The sequence below is a fragment of the Pleurodeles waltl genome, chromosome 9 (assembly GCF_031143425.1).
Source record: "Pleurodeles waltl isolate 20211129_DDA chromosome 9, aPleWal1.hap1.20221129, whole genome shotgun sequence".
NCBI lineage: Eukaryota > Metazoa > Chordata > Amphibia > Caudata > Salamandridae > Pleurodeles > Pleurodeles waltl.
The window spans coordinates 518,196,432-518,218,087 of record NC_090448.1 but is presented as its reverse complement, the minus strand read 5'-3'; the positions used below and the strand labels follow the sequence as shown (position 1 = coordinate 518,218,087).

The window sequence follows — 21,656 nt, the reverse complement described above, 5'->3', positions numbered from 1 at the left end:
TGGTTGTTTCTGGTGCTGAGCACCGGCACTTATTTTTTGGGGGCCGGCGCTTAGTCTCCTGCCTCAAGCATTTACTGCGAGCAAAAGACACATATGGGAAAAACAGAGGAAGAGAAAAACAAAAAAGCGCCACAAAGACAGAAAGCAGAAAGCTGCAGGTGTGAGCTGATAGGGCAGGAATTGGCTTTAAATGGATTGAAGAGGTCCGAGATGGCTTCGGGATTAAGCTGCCTCAGTATTCCGTGCTCGCACATTTAATTGCAGCAGCCGCATGTTTAAGAGGAGGGCTTTGGGCACTGGCACCTTTTTATTTACAAATTAAACACTGCACTCCACTCATCACAGTTTTTGCTTTCTTAATTTAATTCCAGGAAACCCTCTCAAATTTCACCAAAATCTGATGCTACAGGACAGTTACAACTTGGAGGACAAAAAAACATTCTATTGCCTTTGACCAACCTCATAAAAGCAGTTTTGTGCAAAAAAAAAAAAACACTAGAATTAATTTCAGTTATAAATTAACTTTTTTTGATAGATGATGTGGGGGTTGTGTATTCTAAACCCCAACACTCAGATTACCCTCATCAAGTTCTTTAGACACAGCTCTTTATGCAGGGGCCAGGTGAATACCGGGATGGGAATACGTCTTACATTGGTGTATCATCAATATACCGTTTTATTTTATTTTATTAATGAGTTATTTTACACGCGCACCTCCGATATATTTCCCTAATGTATCTGACTTGATATGCAATCTGAACAATCAAATGAATGCGTTATGAATGTTTAAATCTGCCTTTCTAGGCGTTTGTATGTCTGTTTTGAATGAACCCCTTCTTTGCATTTTCTATAGTTGCTGTATACTCAGACACTTGCACGCAAGGGGGATGTGGTTCCCTTTTCACTATAATGGGAACTGAAGCAAATGAACCAAACTGCCCAGGATTACACAAAGTGAATAAACGTCGATAAAACGTGAATAAAGGTTGGAGCCACGTTACCATGATTCTATAATCAACAACTTAACCACTAGACCACATCCCCTCTGCACTGGCCGTCCCTTCGCCGGGTCATTACTTGGGCTTTGGGTGCGGCAAGCTCATGCAAGCGCAGGAATGGCCAAGGGCAATAACCCTCTTGGACAGTAGAAGGTGTCTTTAGGGGGGGGGATAAACTTTCGTACCAGCGTTGAAATAGCTGTACGTTAAGTAAGTTATACAGCGCAGTTTGGGAATCCAACATAAAAAGTAACATCAAAGGCTGACAGCTGATGCCAGCTATCGGCTTTGCAAATGCGTTACAAGTTTGTTATTACTTTATGTGTCGGAATCGGGCACAGCTGTGCTGCATAATTTACTTAACATTAAGATCTACTTTGGTCTGATGCGTCAATCACATGTGGCTAAAAGCAAAACATGTGTTTTGGTCTAAGCACGCATTGCTACGGTAGGCCCTGGCACTGGAGTGAACTAACTGTGCATGGACGTCTTCCTTGTGAAGGAGCGTCAGCCCTCCAGTCTCAGCTAAATTAGCCAATGGCTGAAGTGGGCTCGCCCTTTACTTCATGATGTGGTGGAGGAAGAAAAACTTGAACGACTCTACGAAGCAATGAATGAAGAGTGCTAGCTGAAAAACCATTTTAGTAAAATCCAACTGCCATTGGAGAAGGTCAGATTTAAAAACAGAATCCCCAGGTGGGGCACTGTACACACACACAATCGTCTGTCGTCGACAGCAAGCATTGACATCTATGTTATCAACGCTTTGGATGGACTGGCTCGCGCGGTCTGCGGGGTACATGCAACTCCCTGCAGTTGTGCGTTCGCTGAATGTTGGTGGCTGCTGAATGCCTCACACGACGCCGATTCGTAGGTCAGTGCTACTCAGGCGGCTGAACGCGGCAAATGGCCGCTGCTCTTGTAAAGCCACGTGCTGGGCATGAATGCAGCTGCTGGAACATAAAAGACCAAATGGCTGTTGACATTTGGTTAAACTAAACCCTAAAAAAAGGTTTACTGGGCAAGGCCCTCCCCGGGAGCCCATGAATGGGAGAGAACAATCAGCATTCTTAGAGGCTAAGATTGTGTTTGTTTAAGACCCACCCTCAATTCAGAAACTAATTGTCTGAATGGAGATGAAGATGTCGGTGTGCTCTTTTGGCCAGCGGGGGATTTACGCTGTTTTTTTTTTTTTTAGTTTACAGCCTCGTCTCAGTCACGCGGGGGTTGGGGGGCATTTGCGGGAATGGGGGGCATTTGCGGGGGACTGTAAGCTCAATTGCCAGGTCCCACCCAGTATGACGAGATATAAAGCCCCGTAGTTCCAAGGACATGTTTTAAGGTATTTATCGCGTTACACGTGTCTTGCAATACACAGTGTTAATGTAAGAGAAGTCGAGCGCGCGATACGTCAAGCCAACAGCTTTAAATACACTAACTGGCAGCGCACCACGGGTTAAGGAAGCCTCGGCTCCTATTATCACTAACTAAGCTGTCATTACGGACGCCGGGCATGAATATTTTACAGGGCTGGCGCCTGCCCTGTTCTCCAACTCTATAGCGGGCCAGGCCGAAGCTGCACTTCGATGATCTACATGGATAGATCTCTCCCTCCCACGCCATGAGCAGAGACGTTTTAAGGCACTGCCAAAGGGGGATTGTCCAGGGCCCCCACCTTCCAAGGGCCCCCTAAAAAGTAATCATTCTATTTATCTAGCTTGCCTAACTCTATTTCCATATGGCAGCTTTTCTACTTTCTTTATACCGCCCAGTCTCTGTGACTGTGGCATCTTTTAGGGTTTTTAGGTTTCCCCTAGGATTTTTTGGGGGCATGGAAAGACATATTCCAACTGTTTTTCGGGGGAACCCCGGCTTTTAAAGTTGGTTTGTGTCATCATGTGTGGTTTCAGGTGGAAGAAAATAAGCAGTAAAATTACGAACCGGGGACCCTATAATATGTTTCGCCCGGAGCCCAAAAAACCCTTAAAACATCACCGGCTATGGGGGTTTTGAGACCACTGCTCCTTCAGAGAAGTTGTGGGCGTGGACAATTTACACAGAAATCCACACGACCACAAGTTAACCAACTGAGAGAAACAGATGCCTGACAGGGTAGGGCAGGAGGAACCTGCTTCGAAACTCTTGGGCTCACCCCATACTTACCCCCAAATATGGTCACCACCGTATACAAGGGGTAGTTCACTTGTAAGTGACACACATACACATAACACTACAAGTACAAACAACCAGCCAGGGACTTCTTCTGTCTGGAGAACTTGAAAATGATAGAGTACAGCAAAAGTGACTTGGACTCCCAAGGCTGAATTATCTAACCACATCATAAGAGAAAGGCGAGGCTCTGGTGTAGATAAAGGGGATTGTGGGTAGGCAGAGAACCACAAGAGGCTATTGAGGGGAGGGGGGCTTAAGCAATGAGAAAAAGCACTGTACAAGAAACTCTTAAGTTCTGACTTCATGCAACTCCAAACTAAAAAGATACCATGGAACAAGATACCACTGCTTGAGGTGAGGAACACTGTGAAAAGTAAACACCGGGAGGAGGCAGAGAGAAACACAGAAACCAAGAACTAAAGAAAAGGACTCAACGAATGCAGGTGGCCACCTTGAGTGCTAATGACCTCACAATAAACAACGGATAAGCTGCCACTCAAGAAGCATTCCCTGGGAAACACCATATGTCCATCTACACTAACATGTTTTTTCATAGACACATTATGGGTAAATCATTTGATAAATTAGGCCCCAAGATTCAAAAACAAAAAGACAAATAGGGGTTTACCCACTTAAACCTACAAGACCTGGGTAAAGTATAACATTGTTTTGAAAAGAAGTGGTCAAATTGTAGGAAAAAATAATAATATACACCTAAATTCCATCAATGAAGCAATAAATCAATCATTGGACATGCAATTAAATTGCTATTTTTAATCAAAGCATCCTGCCCCAACCACTAGAACAACAGTTCAAATTATAGCAGTCATTTTTATATACACATCAACCAAAATAAACATTACAAATCCTCCAAATCAATATCTCACATCTAACAAACACTTAAAATCTAAGCAACAAAACACAGGAAATAAAACGAATTAATCTAATTGTCCTCTTCTTGATTCAGGGAGCTATGTGGTGTCCATACAAATTAAGATGAAGATCCACATATAAGAGATGGTTGCAAAATAAATCTAAGGCCTACAACGTCCTTATTTTCAAGGGGAAAAAATGGAAGGGCCTATGGTTTAGAATTCTTTCCAAACAAAATACAAGTTTGGTTGCAACCTCCCAAAAAGTATACAGTCGACGCGTTTTGGCCCCTATAGCTCTGGGCCTCCTCAGGACTAGGGGAGAGAACCAAACCTAATAAATATGAACATAAATGTGAGTTTCATTCCTATAATTCACTAAAATATAAGTTGCTGCCACCAAGACACCATCATGTGTACAAATCTTATATACAAGTGCAATCTATTAAAAGTAATCAATTCAAAAACTATATGAAACAATCCGAACTACCCATAATCTTATTTTAGTACTGAACCATGCTGTTTATGTAGTGACTATGGGCCATATGTACTAAAGCATTTTCCCATAGACACAGAATGGGTAAAATCCTTTGGTACATCTGGTCCTATGTTGTGTATGTATCTGTGCTCTCTAAATCTATAAGAAAAATACCCTTGTGTGATATGTATTCCTAAACAAACTATGTTAAGGGCTACAAAGAGGGCTAATTAAATTACATACTCCACTTACCCTCCCATACGGTTATTTGTTGAAGAGTCCCTCGGCCCCCTTATGGTGCACCACTGTGAGAATAACACAACCTCCAAACCCAACCATTCACCCACAGCAACGCAGTTCAGTATAGGAAAGCAAGCCCTTCTCTAGAAGCCTAGCTTCATGAATCACAACTGCAGGCCGGTGTCTGCATGGCAAGGGAAAGCAGTTTGCAAACCAAGTGCTCTACCAATACCAAACTACATAACCAGAGCGTCTCGAGTGGGCACCACCGGAGAAAGGAGGGTTAGGCAGTGACCCAGAAGGAACTGGCAAGCCTGATCAGCATCCTGCAAAGGCCGGGTACAAAATAAGGCATTTGATGCTGACCAGGTTTCCACAAGAGGCAGGCAGGAGAGGACAATGCCCCACCTCCCAGGGAGAGGCTGGGTGGGTGTTCTGCTTGGGCAACAGAATCCTTCAACACCAGAGGACAAGGGCATCCAACAGAGCAAACCAAAATTCAAAGCCAGGCAAGTTCGCACCACTGCAATGATCACCCCCATGGGGGAACGGGGCATCAAACATATAACTTAAAGGGCTCATAATTATAAAGATAGGTCATAAGTCAGTGTTCACCACCATTGACCGGTTAAGAAAATGGATAGACTACAAAGTCCTAACTTTTACTGGCTGAGACAGATTTGGAAAAGTCAACGGGGCACTTAAAACCAAACACACACACCCGTAATCAACGCAGTATGAGACGGGTAATGATTTCCCCACAAAGGTTCTGAAATCTTTGTTGGTCTGATCCTTAAAGCACGGCTAAGGCTGCAGTGGCTTTCACAAGGCCGGGTGATGGTGCAGGTCAGAAATAGACATCTACGACATCCAGAGAGAGGACTGATATATTCAGTGTCTTCTTTCCGAGCTTGGGAAGTGACCAGATCGGCATTTAACGCTTGACTGATTCAACGTCGGCCCTTTATAATCGCACGGCTGTGGCACCAAGCACCTCTACCACTCATTTAAACAAATAAACAAGCATCTGGGAATAAAACCCGGGCAGACTGGGGAGATTTCCATGACACCGGGAATGTATTTGCCAGCATTACTTACATTTCTGTACCCGTCGAAGCATTTAAAGCTCGTTGGACTAAGAGTCCTTCTCCTGCCTTCTTTCAACATCGAAACCGGTCAATCTGAGGATGACCATGATCCATGACACAACCCTAGTTCACAAAAAACAACGCCCTAAACACATACTACTGGCCTCGGGTAGAACAAGGGCCTGTCACGGGCTCCGTAACCAGAATCAAGGGGAGCAGAGTAGGGGCACACGATGAATAACCAAACGTGGCCAGCCTCACAAGGGACAGTACCCTGACTGAAGGTGCAAAACCGTATTCCCGGCGGCCTGACATAACGATGCTCAAAAAACAGGGCGGTCACTGCCCATGCTGCACAGCCAGGTAAACAAGTTAGGGTGCTCAAACTCATGCTGCATAACCAAGCTCAGAAAGAGCAGGGCCCTGATCGAAGGTGCATAACACAGGTTCACAAATAATCAGCCCTACCCTAGCTTTACCCACAGAACTGGCCAACCCTGCGTTCTAACGATCAGGATGACAAAAGAACAGTCACCAGGGTACCGTTTGTTGGTTCACGGTAACAAAAAATATCCTCGACACTAGGAGCATGGACTAGAGGAGTTGCAGCAAGCCAGCTTTGCAGTACGACCGTTAATATTTTTCTTTCATACACACTTCGTGAAATATAAAATCATTATTTGGGCTCACCGCCCTGACGAGTCCCAACAATACTAGCATGGACGCTGGCCAAACAGCAATAATGAAATACCACAGAGCGTAAAATACATCAGTATTCGCTAACATCCACAAGGTACGGGCCACAAAAAAATCTGCACTGGCCTGTGATGATTCTACTCTAGGTCACACGGAGCAAGCGGCAGGAGTTAACGATAACAAAGGGGCCAAATACTTTATAACAAACTGTAGGCTATGGGGGTTCTGCAGCGAGCGCCCCCTCCGTCTCCTGCACGGGATTTCAGGCAGCAGCGCTCTCCTGCCAGCTTCATTTCAGATCCTCTGGGTCCGGACCAGAGTGAAATCCGATCAGAACGTGGCTACAGACTCAAGTTTCAAAACACGGCGAGCCTCGTGGATGGCAGACGGCACCGAGGCAATCATTAACTCTGTCATAGGAGCATGCATGCGATGTGCCCGGTCTCTGTGCGCCAGGGGACACCTGAACCAAAGAAGACAAGGACAGTGGGCAAACGGGGAGCACGTTAGTGTGTGGGGAACATGGAGCCAAGTGAGCAGCGGGGAGCGACGGCGAGTCATAAAATTCTGGGTGTGTATTCGAGGGGCCTACAGCGGCTCTCCATACATTTCACGCGCCCCGAAATGCATTGATGTGGCACAGCAGGTGACAACCCAGTGATTGGTTCCTGCGGTGTGGCACAATACCCCGCCCAGTCTAACTGATGCACACATACCTAAAGTGAGGAATATAGGGAAAATATAATTTTCCGGTACAATCAATTGAGTTTTCTCCATTTGCTTGCATTTTGTTAACACATATATTAAGGGAACAAACTACTAAGGGGGCGCGAAACCTTGTACTTTTGGGGTGCCGTTGAGCGGACGTCGTCAGTCAGAACTCTACCCGAACCTCCTCTAGTTATGGTGGTTTGGCGTCTGCCTTTTATGGGGAGCACTGCAGGGGATTACCCTGAAGGAGCTCTGCACTGCGAGACTGAGGGTGTATTGTTAATGCATGAGCCCCTCCGGTGGAGGAGGTCCCATCAAACGTACAGTTACCGTAGTTTCTCACCTGGGGGGGGGGATGTGTCCAGGGTACCACTACTTAGATTACAGAATGCCTTGTTCCAATGGGACACATGTAATACGAGCGACAAAAGTGGTATTACATTCATAGTATGGGGATACAATGTACCTTTTCAGCTTTCGAGTTTTGCCTCGCCTGTGTGTGACATACACAGGGAAGTAGAGGTACGGCTACCTCGTGGAGGGGGCCTCCCCTCGGGGACTTTTATAAATGTGGGAATGTGCAACGTACACTAGGTGGGGACACGTGTAAAAATATGTGAGAATATGCAGAGTATAGTAAGTGCGTTATGACCTTTGGAATGTGCGCTATCCCCGGGGTATTACCTACCCCGAGGTGGGGGTATAAAGGTGCGCTACTCTTTTGAACGAGCATTGCCCGGGGTCTGGTAGTAAACACAGGGCGGGGAGGTGTACTGGACGGGAGACTGGTGTGATGGGGCGCGGCACGTCGCCGCCTGCTCACCTCTTGGAGTGCGCCTCGCCCGGGGTCCGGTCCCGCTGGCGCCGGTTCTTGAACCAGTTGCTGACCTGGGTGAGCGAGAGCCCGGTGAGGCTGGCCAGGCTGCGCTTGTCGGCGGGGGACGGGTAGCGGTTGGTGCGGTAGAGCTCCTTGAGCGCGGCGCGGGACTTCTCCTTGAAGCAGTACACCGTCTCCTCGCCGTCCCAGATGGTGCGCGGCAGCGGGAACTTCCTGCGCAGCCGGTACTTGTCCACGGCGCCCAGGGGCCGGCCCCGCGCCCGCTCCGCCTCGCTGTAGCGCGCCCGGTACCACAGGTCCTGCAGCAGCGGGTGGCTGGCGGCCGGGAAGGGGTGGCTCTCCAGCAGGCTGAAGAGCTCGGGGTACCGTCCCCGGTGGAAGGCCACCAGCGCCCGGGCCCGCAGCAGGCTCTCCCCGCCACGTAGCAGCTCAGCCGGGGGCAAGGAGCATAGGAAGCGGGCCAGGCGCTCCAGGTGCCCGCCCTGCTGCAGAGCCTCGCACACGCAGGCGATGTGCTCCGGGGAGAGGGCGAGGGTGCACCCCTGCGGGGGTCCCGGGAAGACGAGCCCGCCGCCAGCCTCCGCCACCTCCTCCTGCTTGATCTCTCTGCCCGGGGAAGACATGTCCGCCGGTCTTGGATCAGGTTTCTGCGGGAACCATCCGATCTCTGCCCCCCCGAGTGTAAAGGGATCCTGCCCTCCCAGCCAGCCTGCCCCGCGCACCGTCCTGCACACCGAGCCCGGCTTCGCCCGCCCCATTGGACGAGGGACACTGGAGGAGGGTCCTGAGCAGGCGAACCCCGCCGTTTCCATGAGAACCGTCAATCACAGACCGGAGCTGGCCACTGACAACACCTCCACCTGAGGGGAGCCTGGGATACCGTGCGGCCACTGTGAAGGACAGCAGGTTAGACCTGTCTGCTCTGCCAAACTCCGGGAGAAAGCGACCCAACCGCAACTTTTTAGACTGAATAGACATCACATCAAGTAATTGGACAGTGCAGACAACTACATTGCCACAACTCCATGAAAGGCAGGACACCTCCTCTGTCCTCAGCTCAAGGACAGACCAGTCCGGTTACCAAAAAAGTTTCCCACCCCTGGCATTGAGGAGACCTCGAAATTGACTCCAACTCACTGTAAAATAAGCACATTTGCCCAAAATGTGAGAAACACACCAGACACGAACGATCTTCCCACTTTGAAGTACAGAGGACGCTCAAACTGATCCAGTGGTCTCAGTTCTGAGGCGAAAGATAAACGTGCGCAATTTCTGGCTGTAAAACCGAGGGGAAGTATACGATCGGCAGTCTTACTGGTCTCCAGCTCAGATCAACTAAAATAAACACCCCAAATTCCCAACATGGAAAGGCGAGAAGAGGTACACATAGTCACCCTACCTCCATGGCAAAGGAGACACTGCGACAATCGTCAATCTGAGGCATTTAATTATTCCCAAGATTGTCTTGGCAATGTTGGTTTGGAGCATATTAATAAAGAAACTGTAAAGTCCACACACGAGTGTGGTCCTGGCTCAGTGTTTTTATTATTGTTCCAGAATTGCATTGTTATGAACACTATATTGGCTATAACAACCTTGGGAAGACCCGAATGACAATAACCTATTTAGAGGACACACTAATTTCTTCTTTGCAACAACTTCTAATTAGACATATAGTCGGCCCTACCCTCACACGAGTGTCCCCAGAGCCTCCACACCAAAAGCAAGAACACAAAACATGACATTTGTTGGAGGGCCTTGAGTGTGTTGGGCCTTTACGTTTGCTTCTACCATCCTGAGACAGACAACAAAAGTGCATTGAAGCAAAGCAAGCATGCATTGTGTCCCCAGTACTGGCACTAAGCAAACACCTTCACTATCAAAGTCTTACGCTCTGTGATGGCGCGGACATCAGCCATCTATTCAGCTCTAAAACAGAACAGGCGCTTACAGGGTCCACAGCTCCTGGATGGAGGAAATACCTACTGTGTCATTAGCAAACAAAGTAGGCCCCAAGTCACCCCAGCGCGGCAGTGGAACAGACAACACTCGGTTCCCAATCGGAGGCATAGATAAGAGACACTCGGTGCTTTAAATGGGCAGGTACTGTCTCGTATTGAGTACTGGCATTTCTTTACTTTGAAAGGGAGAGTATCTGTACTTATCAGCACTACTGCAATATATTTAACGGGAGAGCACTGGCACTTGTCAGAAGCAAACAGGTACTCTTAATAGTGAGCACATGCTCTTCTCCATTTCCATTTAAAGCACTGGCGAGACACTGATAGCAGCTACAAATGTGCAAAATAAGTCTACGTCAATAATTCTGGATCAGAGATGACACCCACGATGTCACCAGCTCTGGGACAGCGCATACTCTTATAGTGACCCCAGTTGTGAGGCACCCAGTACAGATAAAGAGTATACCAACCTCTGACATAGATGTAGAACCTACTGTATCTGAAAATCTGAGACTGACAAGTAACCTACAGTATCCATAAGAGGTTCAGATCAGAAAGGTACATGGCATGTAATTCAGGATCATGCACCTCATTTTTCTACAATTCTGTAGCAGATCTGACACAACAGCATGCCGTTTGATAAACTAGTAGGACAGTAACATCTATGGGGTTGATTATTTTATATTCAGAGTGGATGTTGCCTAGAAGTTCTGACTATATTGTCTTTTTTTGGGTGAAGCCAAGTCTGGTTTTCATAAAGAAGGTTATTGTCTACAATGGTGCAGACATGTCATGGTGTCAGAATATTGTTGCCAGAATATTGTCTGGCATATAGACTGTGCCCTAAATATTATTTACAAAAGTATCACCTTACTGGAGTTTGTATTAGAAAATCTACACTCAAAAGGATGATATTTTCATAAATATTTTAGGCCAGACAATAATTCCAGAGACAATATTCAGGCATGCAGCTCACAGGCACATTGCATTATTCTGAATACCACAGACTTATTAACTGTGGTTGAAATTGACTCATCCATTTCTATATATTACCATTCAGCTGCCTAAGTGAATCACACTACACCACTTTGAGCGGTCATTTTAATCTGTTACTGCTGAGTTGCACCAATCGTTTCCATATGTCACTTTTGTGTTAAGCGAGTATTTTCCTCTCTCTTTTGGGACTGCCTGAGTTGCCCTGTGTGGCATAGGTACTGCTAGATATGTCTGTTGCACTTTCTGTGCTTGGGAACAAAAGCAAAATGCCCCCTGGCAAATGTTTGTTGTGTTCCCTTTCAATAGAGACATGGTTCAGGAGTAGGAGTTTGTTCTGGTGTTCATTTTGGGATAAGACAAGGACTTATTTGTATGTTATTGGTTTACATCTACAATCGAGCATGCAAGCGAAACATATGGAGCATAACCAAAGCAATTACTTGTAGTTCAGATCAATTAACGCATTTTTATCCATCACTTTGATGCTGTTCACCTATTTATGGTTGGGACACATCGAGTCTCTCTGACACTAATATTCCCTACCCCCACAAAAACAGTGAATAACAGTCTAAGACCAAACTTGTTCTCTTGGTTAGAGAATAATATCTCAGGCCAGTTTTACTATCAAAAGCATGAAGTCAAAACACAATACATAGGGACAATTATTTCCAATTTTGTACAAAATCTTTTAGTCCCAAAACATAGTAAGCTAGATATAAAACTACCCACCATTCAGTCCCTCTCCATGCATCAAAACAGTTTTGTGAACTCATGGTTTTTCCAGAAGAAGCCCCTAGTGTTAAAACCTGTGAGAATCTCCCAGGACCAAAAGAGAAGAGATCTTTTGTGAACCTGGATTCTATTCTATAAGCTTGTGGAAGATCCCCCAAGTGAAGTATCCCCAGCACACGCTGCAGATATGGACTGGACGACTGGGCCACAACATGGTCCCCTGGTGTAGACTGCAGCCTCCACCACCCCAAAGGGCCATAAAAATTTGAGCAAGCACCAGGAATGAAAGGCCTGTAGAGCGACAGAAGCTACTGGGTCAACTGCCAGTAAAATGTTTAAAATGCTCCAAATGGTGGTCCATCTGAAATTGGTATTCTATATGCCTCTTGTGAGCAGCCAGTCAGAAGCTCACTCCACCTAAATATGACAAAAAACAATGACCTTTACCTAGAAAACAGCACAACCATAAGGAGTAAATCCTATAACCTACCAAAAAGGCAAGCATACAATAGCCAATAACTCCTCCATTAAATACCTATGACAAATGGAGGGAACAATAAATCCCCCAGCTCAGCCTTTGAAGAGGCTAACTATCCCATGGGGGGGAATGGGAACACACAAGGTGAAAGAAGGGTACAAAGAGACCGTGCCCTGTCCCTCGCCCTATTTTATAGGTGGCACTGCCCCATCCGGTCCCCTGCAGCCCTCGCAAAACTCAACACAACTTGGTCACTGGATGCAAAGTGGTGGGCCAGGTCAAAGAAGGCTGCTGCCCAATGACTCACCACCTTGCTTCCCCAGGCACCAGCCTGCCCTCCAAATAACTGACTCTCCTCATTCTAGGGGGAACCTTGGGACATATGAAGAGGGCACATGAGTGCCTCTGACACTGATATCCCCCTTCCTCACAAACACAATAAATAACAACCCAATTTGCACGACTTGTTCTCCTGTTTACAGGATAACTTCTCATGCTGTATTCATTATTAAAAGCATAAAGTCAAAACAGAACACATAAGGACAATTATTTACAAATGTGTAAACAATCACTTGGACCAAATACATAGTAAGATATACATTAAATTACCTACTATCCATTCCCTCCACGTGTATCAAAACATTTTTGTGAACAAATGGTTTGCCTTCTCCACTGGTACCTCTGCCAGTACGGCAGTGGAAGTGATTGACCTAACTACCTTTTTGTAATGATCTGAACGCACTCTTTGAGCGTCATATAAAACTGGTATTACATGTGCTTTATTTCTTGAGACATGGCAAGGTGACCAGAAGTGCCCCTGCCAACCATGAGCATATCCCGCCATAGGCCAACATGGTTTTCCAACCACATGGCCTCCCTCCTCAGCTACACCATAAATTGAAAGGAGAATGGAAACAGCATATCCATAGACATGTCATTACCTACTGGGGAAAGATACACCCCATCAGGGAGGAAAAACCTTCTCTCCCGAATGCACCCATGTGGCGATTGCTAGGGCTGGAGGTGGTGGCATGATGAGGTGAAAGAAAGAGGCAGTACCCTGCCTCATGACCTTTTAGGGGAGGCATTACCCCGCCCCATCGTCTCCAGCTCAAAGAAGCCCACACAACGTGATGCGAGCACCAGAGGCAAAGTGGCAGACCAGTTCAAAGACGGCTCTGCCCGATGGTCTGCCATCTTGCTTCCTCCTGCCCGCAGTGCCCTAGATATCAGATATTTAACTCACCTGGGAATTACTACATGCAGTAAATGCCACCCAGCTTGTCATTCCGATCCCTGCACAAACAGGGATTTACACAGAGGCTGGAAAACACCGACCCACTCATAGTTAGGGCCTTAGTGTCTCCAACTCTGAGGTATGCTTTATCCCAATTATGAGGCAACAGACACCCATAGGGAATTCCAACAGCGATCAGAGAAGGCTTCTATTGTATTCCTAATTCTGAGTCAGAACAAATACTCTATTGTACCCAGCTCTGAGACAAAGTAAAGATCAATAGTACCTCTAACTCTGGGGCACAACATAAACTTACACTGTCTCCAGCTCCATGCCTAAGGACAGAGGAGGCGACCATAGTTTCCCCAGATTCATATTTGGGGGTACCGCAGGAGTCTTAGCTACCTCAGAAGCAGAAAAGATGCCTGCGGGAAAACACAAAACTGTCACTTATGTGGTTCTCAACGTTTGGGCACAGCAGTCACTGCAGTTTTTCTTAAGAGCAGGTGCAAATGCAAAAACAAAATTTCTGCTCAATATGCTGTTTGCGTTGATTTTGATTTCGTGTTACGCAGAAACATGCTTCTGTGATACAGGTTGCTTGCATCACTGATCTGCATTCCTGTGTACAATCCATCTTCTACCACAGCTTTGAAAGTTATAGTGCTAATTGTACAGGTGCATAGGCTCCAATACTTTTTCTCATATAAAATGTACAATCCAGAGGTTTAAGCTTGGTGGAAATATATATTTCACTATGGAGGTAAATAATGCTACATTAGTATGGCAATTTAAAATACCTTCTCAGTGTCTCAAAATATAAGGCAGAACTGTCATCAACAGTGTGTACAACAATAGGATACAGCAGACATCTGCAGTGTCTACAATTTGAAGCAGAGGAGTTACCTTTAAGACAGAGTAGATATTTACATCGACAAGATATATATAGTACCTCCAATGAAGGCAGATCGTACATCCACAGTGTTCTCAACTCTGATTTGCTCATTTAAAGGGTCTCTTGTGAAACAAAATTAAATCTATTCTTTACGCTATAACTTCATATATGCTATTCAAGTGCCACTCAGCTCTAAACTTGACAATGTAAAAACTTTCCTTGCAGGACTTTAGCAACCATTTTGTAAATCCTAGAAATGTAGCTTTCATTGAGCAGTTAGATTTGTGGTAGGTGCCTGTGCATTGACCACATTTTGACCTTTCTGGTAACATCTCCAGTGCACAACTCACTTCCAACTTGATGGCAGTACTACATTTGTGCAAGTGGTGGGTACCACAGCCCTCAGATTAGTGGACAAGGACATTTTCAGCACCATGTTTAGAAATAAATACACGGGCATTAAATGCATATGTGGTTCGAGGAGGCAGTGGTGCTGATGGTTTAGTGTATTGTTATTATTGTTTCGTGTGTTTTGAAGCTCCACTACTCACCCTATTTAGAATCCTCTCAGAGCTGAAGTGAAGACTAGTGGAACAGTATGAGGATATGGAATTGATGAGGCTCTATAAGGGTCAGATATACCAAGGTTTTAGCATTTGTAAACCGTTCAATTTGATAAGTCAGAGAGTTTGCGAATGCTAAAACTCTATTTTTAATGCAGTGAGCCCATTTAGACATTCGGAAAAGTTTGTCTGATTTGCTAAGTGGGTTTAGAAATGCATACTGGATTATTATTTGGAAGGTACATGTTATGGCTTCCTTTCCAAATAACAATACATTATCATATACGAATCACTCTTTTGCAACCGGAATTCCGGTTGCAAACCATTGAAAAGTTACCTACTCCCAAGTTGGGCTGGTAACACATTCGCAAAAGGGAAGGTGTCCCATTTGCACCACTTAATCTTTGTGAATTCGGTCAAAGGTTTCAGGGGTAGTAGGCAGTGGTTCAGGGTACAACTGCTAGCTCTCACTGAAACGTTAAAAAAAAGATTTTTTTAAACCCTACACATTTCATTTGAGTAAAGTAGGCTGCTTTTTTTTTTTAAATCATTATTTAAATGTAATCACAGACATGGTGGCCTGCAGGCCATCATCCTTGTAATTATAGCCAATCAGAGTGAGTTGTATTTTGCTATCTACCTAATGATTTTTTTTTAGATAAGTTGGATTGAAAATCACTCTGATTCTTTATGTTGCGAACCATATTATTAATATGTAGGTGGGTTCACAAAAGCACATTGGATTAATAAAGAGTCTGTTCACAAATTGTGACCGCTTTTTACAAATCCAGTCTTAGTATTTGCTGGCCTGAAGCATGTATAAAGCAATGCTGACTTCCTGTCCTTTTATCAAACACAACAAGACATTAATGTGGTTCCCAATCTGTGGCCAGCGGACCCCCAGGGATCTGTGACACATTCCCAGGGGTTCGCGGGCCTGGGCCAGGAGGAAAGCACTTTTCCAGCTGGGCCCTCTGACAAACACATGCATGTTTTTATAGTGAGCATTGTAGCGTGGAAGCGGTGCTTTTCCAACGTGTTGGTATGTGTCTGGGCTTTTAACAATGCCCACATCACGCCCATCACTATCACTCGTTTGTGGGCTTGCCTTTGAAAAATCCTTTGATGACATTAGTAAAATGCTTACGTTTGTCCCTCCTTGGGGAGGTTTAGTTACCGCCTTGGCCATCGCTCCTGTTACCTGGCTAATTGCAGTTTTCGCGATAAGTTTGACTGCGAGCAAACTTTTTTCCTTTTGTCTCTCTCTTCATGCTGATGCTCAAGGCGGCCGTCGGCTCGTTTATGTGAAACTGTTTTACTTTTAATTTTCAATTTATGTGGCAAGAAAAGTCTGGTTAGGAGTCTACAAGGCTAATAGCTCTAACTTGAGCAAATGCAAGACGCTTTGCATTGCAAATGCTTGTTATATTTATTACTCCCTTTGTGCAGCAGTTTTGAAAGCTCTGCAAAGTTCCTGGTACATCCAGCAACTTTGGCAAAAACAAAAGTATCAAGATAACTCCAGTGATTAATGTACCTGCTAGAGAGAGATGCAAGTTTTGTCTAGTGGCAGTTTTGACCCATCTAAGGTAGCGCAGATGGTTAATATGCCTGTTGCAAAGAACGTGTTTCATGCAAAGAACAGTATTTTATGTGCAGAGCACAGTGTGTTACTGCTTTTGTCACAGGGATTCTTCTATTACTGTGTAGTTCTTAAGTTACAATGGGAATCTAGCACAGTGAGCTATGAACTGCCATTAAAGAGATGCATGCAAACTGCATGGTGCAAATTAGAAAGTTCTTTTTTCCCCTGTCTGTTATTTTCCTTTTGCTGCTAAAAACAGTTTGCTTGCTTTGAAATACATTCTTATTATTAAAGTCAATACTAACCACTGTGCTGTGTTCTGAATCTTGCATTTGTGATTCTCCAGACCAAGCACTCTTTGAAAATGCCTACCAGTGTGGATGACATGTGAATCCTACACTTTGTAGTCCCCTGTAAAGTGCTCCGACACCCTACACTGGTATGAGAGGTGCTATAAAACGAATGAATTACATCTGACAGAGAGGCTGTGGAGAGATGAGAGGCCCTTATGGTTTTACTTCCTTTCCCTACCATATATTTATGTAAAAAAGCTTTCAAAGATCTTATGTTCCTAAAAAATGAAAACAGAAATCGCTTAAGAAATGTAGATTCAGGCCCGAGGATTCAACTTTTCTAAATAAAACCAAACAGTGAAAAGTTAATCGCCGAGATGCAGCACCAATCTTCCCATTACATTTTTTTGTTTTTTTGCATATTTTTACAATATAAAATAATTATATCTTTAGTAATCCGAGAATTTGTTTGGTGTGTACTTGTTTGTGTATTTTTTGAGAATTACTGTTTTAATGTTTGAAATTTAAATCGGACAAACAGGAGTCAAAAGGTTGGGAACTACTATTGTAAGACAATAAGGACCCAATAGCTGGGGGCCAGTGGCTGCCTCACTATCCTGAGGTGAGAACTGGAAGTTTAGATAGGCTAAGATCCAGCACTTTTGAGGCAGGCTTTTGGAGGTTAAGCCAATCCATCTTATAAGAGTACGAGTGTGTATGCACTCCAGATGGAGAAATTTGAGGAGATATAGGCAATTCCCTGACCATCGTGAAATTCGCCTCACTGACCAGGGGTTCCCCCTCCTCACCAAACTGCTAGTGGGTCCATTAAGTAAAATATTTATTCCTCGAGTACAGAGGTGCAGTCTCAGTCCCTCCATGCACTCTAAGGTTACATTCTACAGTGCAGGGTAGAACTCCAATGGGAGATACATTTCACTCCCAATGCCCCTAGGATACACCAGACCTCTAATGCTCTTTGACTATACGTCACACAGCCTGTAGGACTGCAACGGGCAGTCCTCATACCAGTCCGGACAGCTATCACCTGGGACACAGTGATGCTATAGGTAACCAACCGCCTGTCACATCTCTCCCTTTCAGCAGAACATGTTTACCCGAAAGATGTTTTCATTAGTTCGTACTCTTGCACGGTCCACACAAAGATTATTGTATTTGGTACTTTATAAGCAGCAAATTGAGCATCCTATGGGCATTCTCCCACATGTGACTGGTGAGTGCGGGCGCCTGGCCCAGGGGACCTGGACTGGCTTCTCACTATGTGAAAGGCATGGGTAACTTGTTTCATTGTTAATACTGGCTAACTACATTTGTTGTTGCTTTGGGAGCTACACACTCCCGAATATCTTTGTAGGAGCTTCCCTGATTGGTTCCAGTAGGACTATGTAACACTGCAAACGAAAGAACATTGTAACTTTTATCCCTATAACTCAAAGTAAAGATGATATGTTTGAATAAAAAAGAGTGTATGCACTGATTAAACACTTGTTACAGGGATCGAAACAACTGTTCATCGACGTGTGCACAGTTTTTTTGTATTATAAATTGAGTGTTTACTTCAGTTTGGCTGCTTTCAAACTTAAATCATAATTAACTGTTTCTCACAGAGATGGGTTTCTTGTTTTACCCAAAATGATTTCATATAGCAGATAGTAAATGTCCCATGAGGTTTTCCAGGCATTTCCCCCAATTGCATCCTATTCCTTTCACACTTCAAAGACCAAACCTTGGTTTAAACTCGGTAACTTTGTTGCTTTACCTCAGGATTATGACAATGTTTATTTTCTGTATTGTAATCTGCTTGGTTTCCTGTCCTTGTTCGTCGCCTATTTATACTGTTATGTAGTTTAGGTAGCATGCCTTCTCTTGGATACTGATCAGAACTGAAAAGGCATTCTTTAACTTCCAGTCTCAGCTCTCAGTAGTTTACATCCACATACTTCCGTAGTTATCTGGTCCAAGAAAGTAGCATTATTTAGGGAAATAATATTGATAGGCTGAAGCACCAGCTCTGATGACATTCAAAAATAGTTAAATCATGGCCGGCTTTAGGGCGGTGCAAACGGTGGAGCCGCACCTGGTACAGAGTTCGGGTGAGGTGTGTTTAGACATAACTTATACAATATGCATGATGTTCATCCATTCATTTCTCTCCCTGAAGTAAGCTTCCATCTGTGGAGCCTCCCAGCCAGAGCAAGGAAGGCCTGTCTTTCAGATTATAAGGCAGCTGCTATCTGTAGTCTGAGAGGATTTACTAAGAGTCACTGAACGCATCACAGCATGGACTGAAGAAGAAGTCATATATTAACTCTGGCTAGAAGAACCTCGAAGGGAAGGTACCCAGTGTTAGCTATAAAGAACACATATATTCATACATCACTCATCTGTCCCATATGCTGAAGAAACTGCAGGACTGAGAGGACCAAAAGATGACGAATCATCTCCAGACCTCCATAGAATGACCAACAGTCCACTGGAAGTTACTACTTCAAGTTTGCACTAAAACAAAGTGCACCAGCCAAAAAAGAGGCAGCCGTGCATTGGCATCTATGTCATGTTTGATCCTTGAGCCTCAGGGCTTTCTTTATTGCCATGTACTTTCAGATGTGTGCCTTTGAGGCTCATTCTTGGTTGATGTTTTTGAGCCCTAGTTGCCGCCTGCTCAGAAAACATCTCTGAGCAGGATAAGATTTTATGTCCTTGTAGAAGAGAGAGAGAGGTTCTGGGTGTCACGTTCTGCATGATGCTTCTAACCTTTGCCTTGAAAGAGCACCCGGTCTTGTGCTGGTTTTGGACTGACCAAGATAAGGGTGACCCTTTCTAATAGCCACGATGCTGCTTGACAGGAAACGCCGAAGCAGACCGTACCCTGCAGAGAAGTCCCAGAGGGAAAAAAAAAAAAATGTGGGAAAAACCTCTTCACAAAAGAGAAAAAAACAAAGAAATAATAAGGGGAAAAATGGAAAATCTTATTCAAAGCAGCAGGAGCTGGAGGAAGGAACGACGAAACAGGAGCGAGGATCACCACCAAGCGGAAGTGCTTGCAACGCAAAAAAGACCAGAACTGAAGGACTTATATACCAGGAGACAGGAAGTGACAAAACAGGAAAAAAGAGCAACACCATCTTGGATTGGGAAAGGCCTAATAGAAAAGAATAGGAAAAAAGAAGCAGTATAAAAGAAAAGGGCATGCTGGGAAAAAGAACACTAAGAAGACAACATGGAAGCCAGAAGAAAGAAAAAGCGAAGTGAACAGAAAAAAGAAGAAAAGAAGAGGAGTCCCGCCCCACCAGGTAAGTAAAGCAATCATTTCAGAAAAAGAGGCCATACTGGCGGCACAACAAGGAGCACGAAATGTGCTTACAGGAATGTGCCGCCAACACAAAAATACGGGCCGCCGTAAGGATGGCGCTACGATACTCGAAGTGTCGGCTTGACCACAGCTAGCAAAAGAGATGCCGTGGTTAAGCACGGCATCACACTGGGGGCTCTTCCCATCACCTAAGAGTCCTAGATTGGGGCTGGGGACATTTAGTAGCCCTCTTTCGAAGCTTCCAATGGTGGGCCCTGTGGACGAGTGGTGTTAGGCTGCCCTATATCTCCCCTGACATGCATAACCTTCCTAGACTGGGAGGACATTCCAGGATCAGATACCTCTTACGGACAGTCTTTTCTTAACGTCAGTTGGCTAAGGTCCAAGATAGTGCAGTTTAATAATAATGTGGGTCCCCTGTCATGGGTTCCACCCCATCTTGAGCTGAGACTTGGTAAGTTAGAGGCAGTTGAATATGCTTCAAACAATGTGCCTCTGAGACTGCTGATGTGGTGATCGCAAGCAAAGCTCCATTGGTTCTTCCATGGGTCCCTCTACCAAGACAGAAGGCACCCTGGAAGCACTCTGGGAGCTTCCTTGTGGCTCTGAAGCCACAAGATAAGATGGAGCTGTGGTCCTAGCTTTTAGCGAAGCCTGGTCATGATGCCTCATGGTTTCTTCTCATTAGGAACAGGAGGGTGGGAAGGCATCATAACTGGTGCAGCAAAGGTGGTGCAGTAGTTTAGCTATGGGGATGTGATAATCCTCCTACTAGCAGGTAATGATCCGTTTTGACCTGTCCATAGCATTTGATGCTGTGAATTACAGATTGCTTTTCAGAGACTGAAAAATTATGACATGCCTGACCATGCCTTGCAAGAGGTTTCTTAATTCCAGAGTCAGATGTATAACTCTTTGCAATTTGGCTCTTTCCATTAGCTGACTGCCACTTGACCTGGGGGGTCCTTTTTGGTTAATTTGTCGCCCGTTTTTTAAAAATTATTGAATACAGCTATTGATTTCCCTGATATTGAGCTCTGGGCTTACATGTCATTCATAGGTCAAATGACACACACATTTATATCTGCCAATCTCCTTGTGTTTGAACTGCATAACATGATCATAAACTGTCTAGTCGCCACCTATTTATTAATTTCCATCTGCACGTTTTGTAAAGCAAGGCTTGCATTCAAATGGTTGCTTTAACTCACTAAGAATACTAATTGGTGGAGTTCATACCCAGGTTGAAATTGCACTTCATTTTAAACCATAAGTGGCTTTGAATGTCAATTGGTGCTTCCAAGCAGATTGTTGGATTTTTCTTCTGGAGATCATAAGCATTTCAGTGGTTCAAGAACAATAGCATAGATAGGGCAGGATGTGGTAATTTGGTGGATGCAGTGAGAGTTTTCATGCTCTGTTTAAAGGAAGGTTTTTCAAAATCTGCTGCACCTTTGATGCCTTAATTTGTAATACGGTTCCTACAAAT

At 44.8% G+C, this 21,656-nt stretch overlaps 1 protein-coding gene across 2 annotated transcripts in view; it reads right to left on the bottom strand.

Moving 5' to 3' along the window:
* Positions 1-9,034, bottom strand: part of SIX4 (SIX homeobox 4) — a 60,179-nt gene extending 51,145 nt beyond the window's left edge. Inside the window, exon 1 of one of the 2 annotated variants that reach the window (XM_069207412.1) lies at positions 8,079-9,034. In XM_069207412.1, coding sequence (XP_069063513.1) covers positions 8,079-8,905 — 827 coding nt within the window. In that variant the 5' untranslated portion in view covers positions 8,906-9,034. The remainder of the gene's footprint in view (positions 1-8,078) is intronic. The other variant, XM_069207411.1, reaches the window with a different exon arrangement.
* Between the last annotated feature and the right edge of the window lie 12,622 nt (positions 9,035-21,656).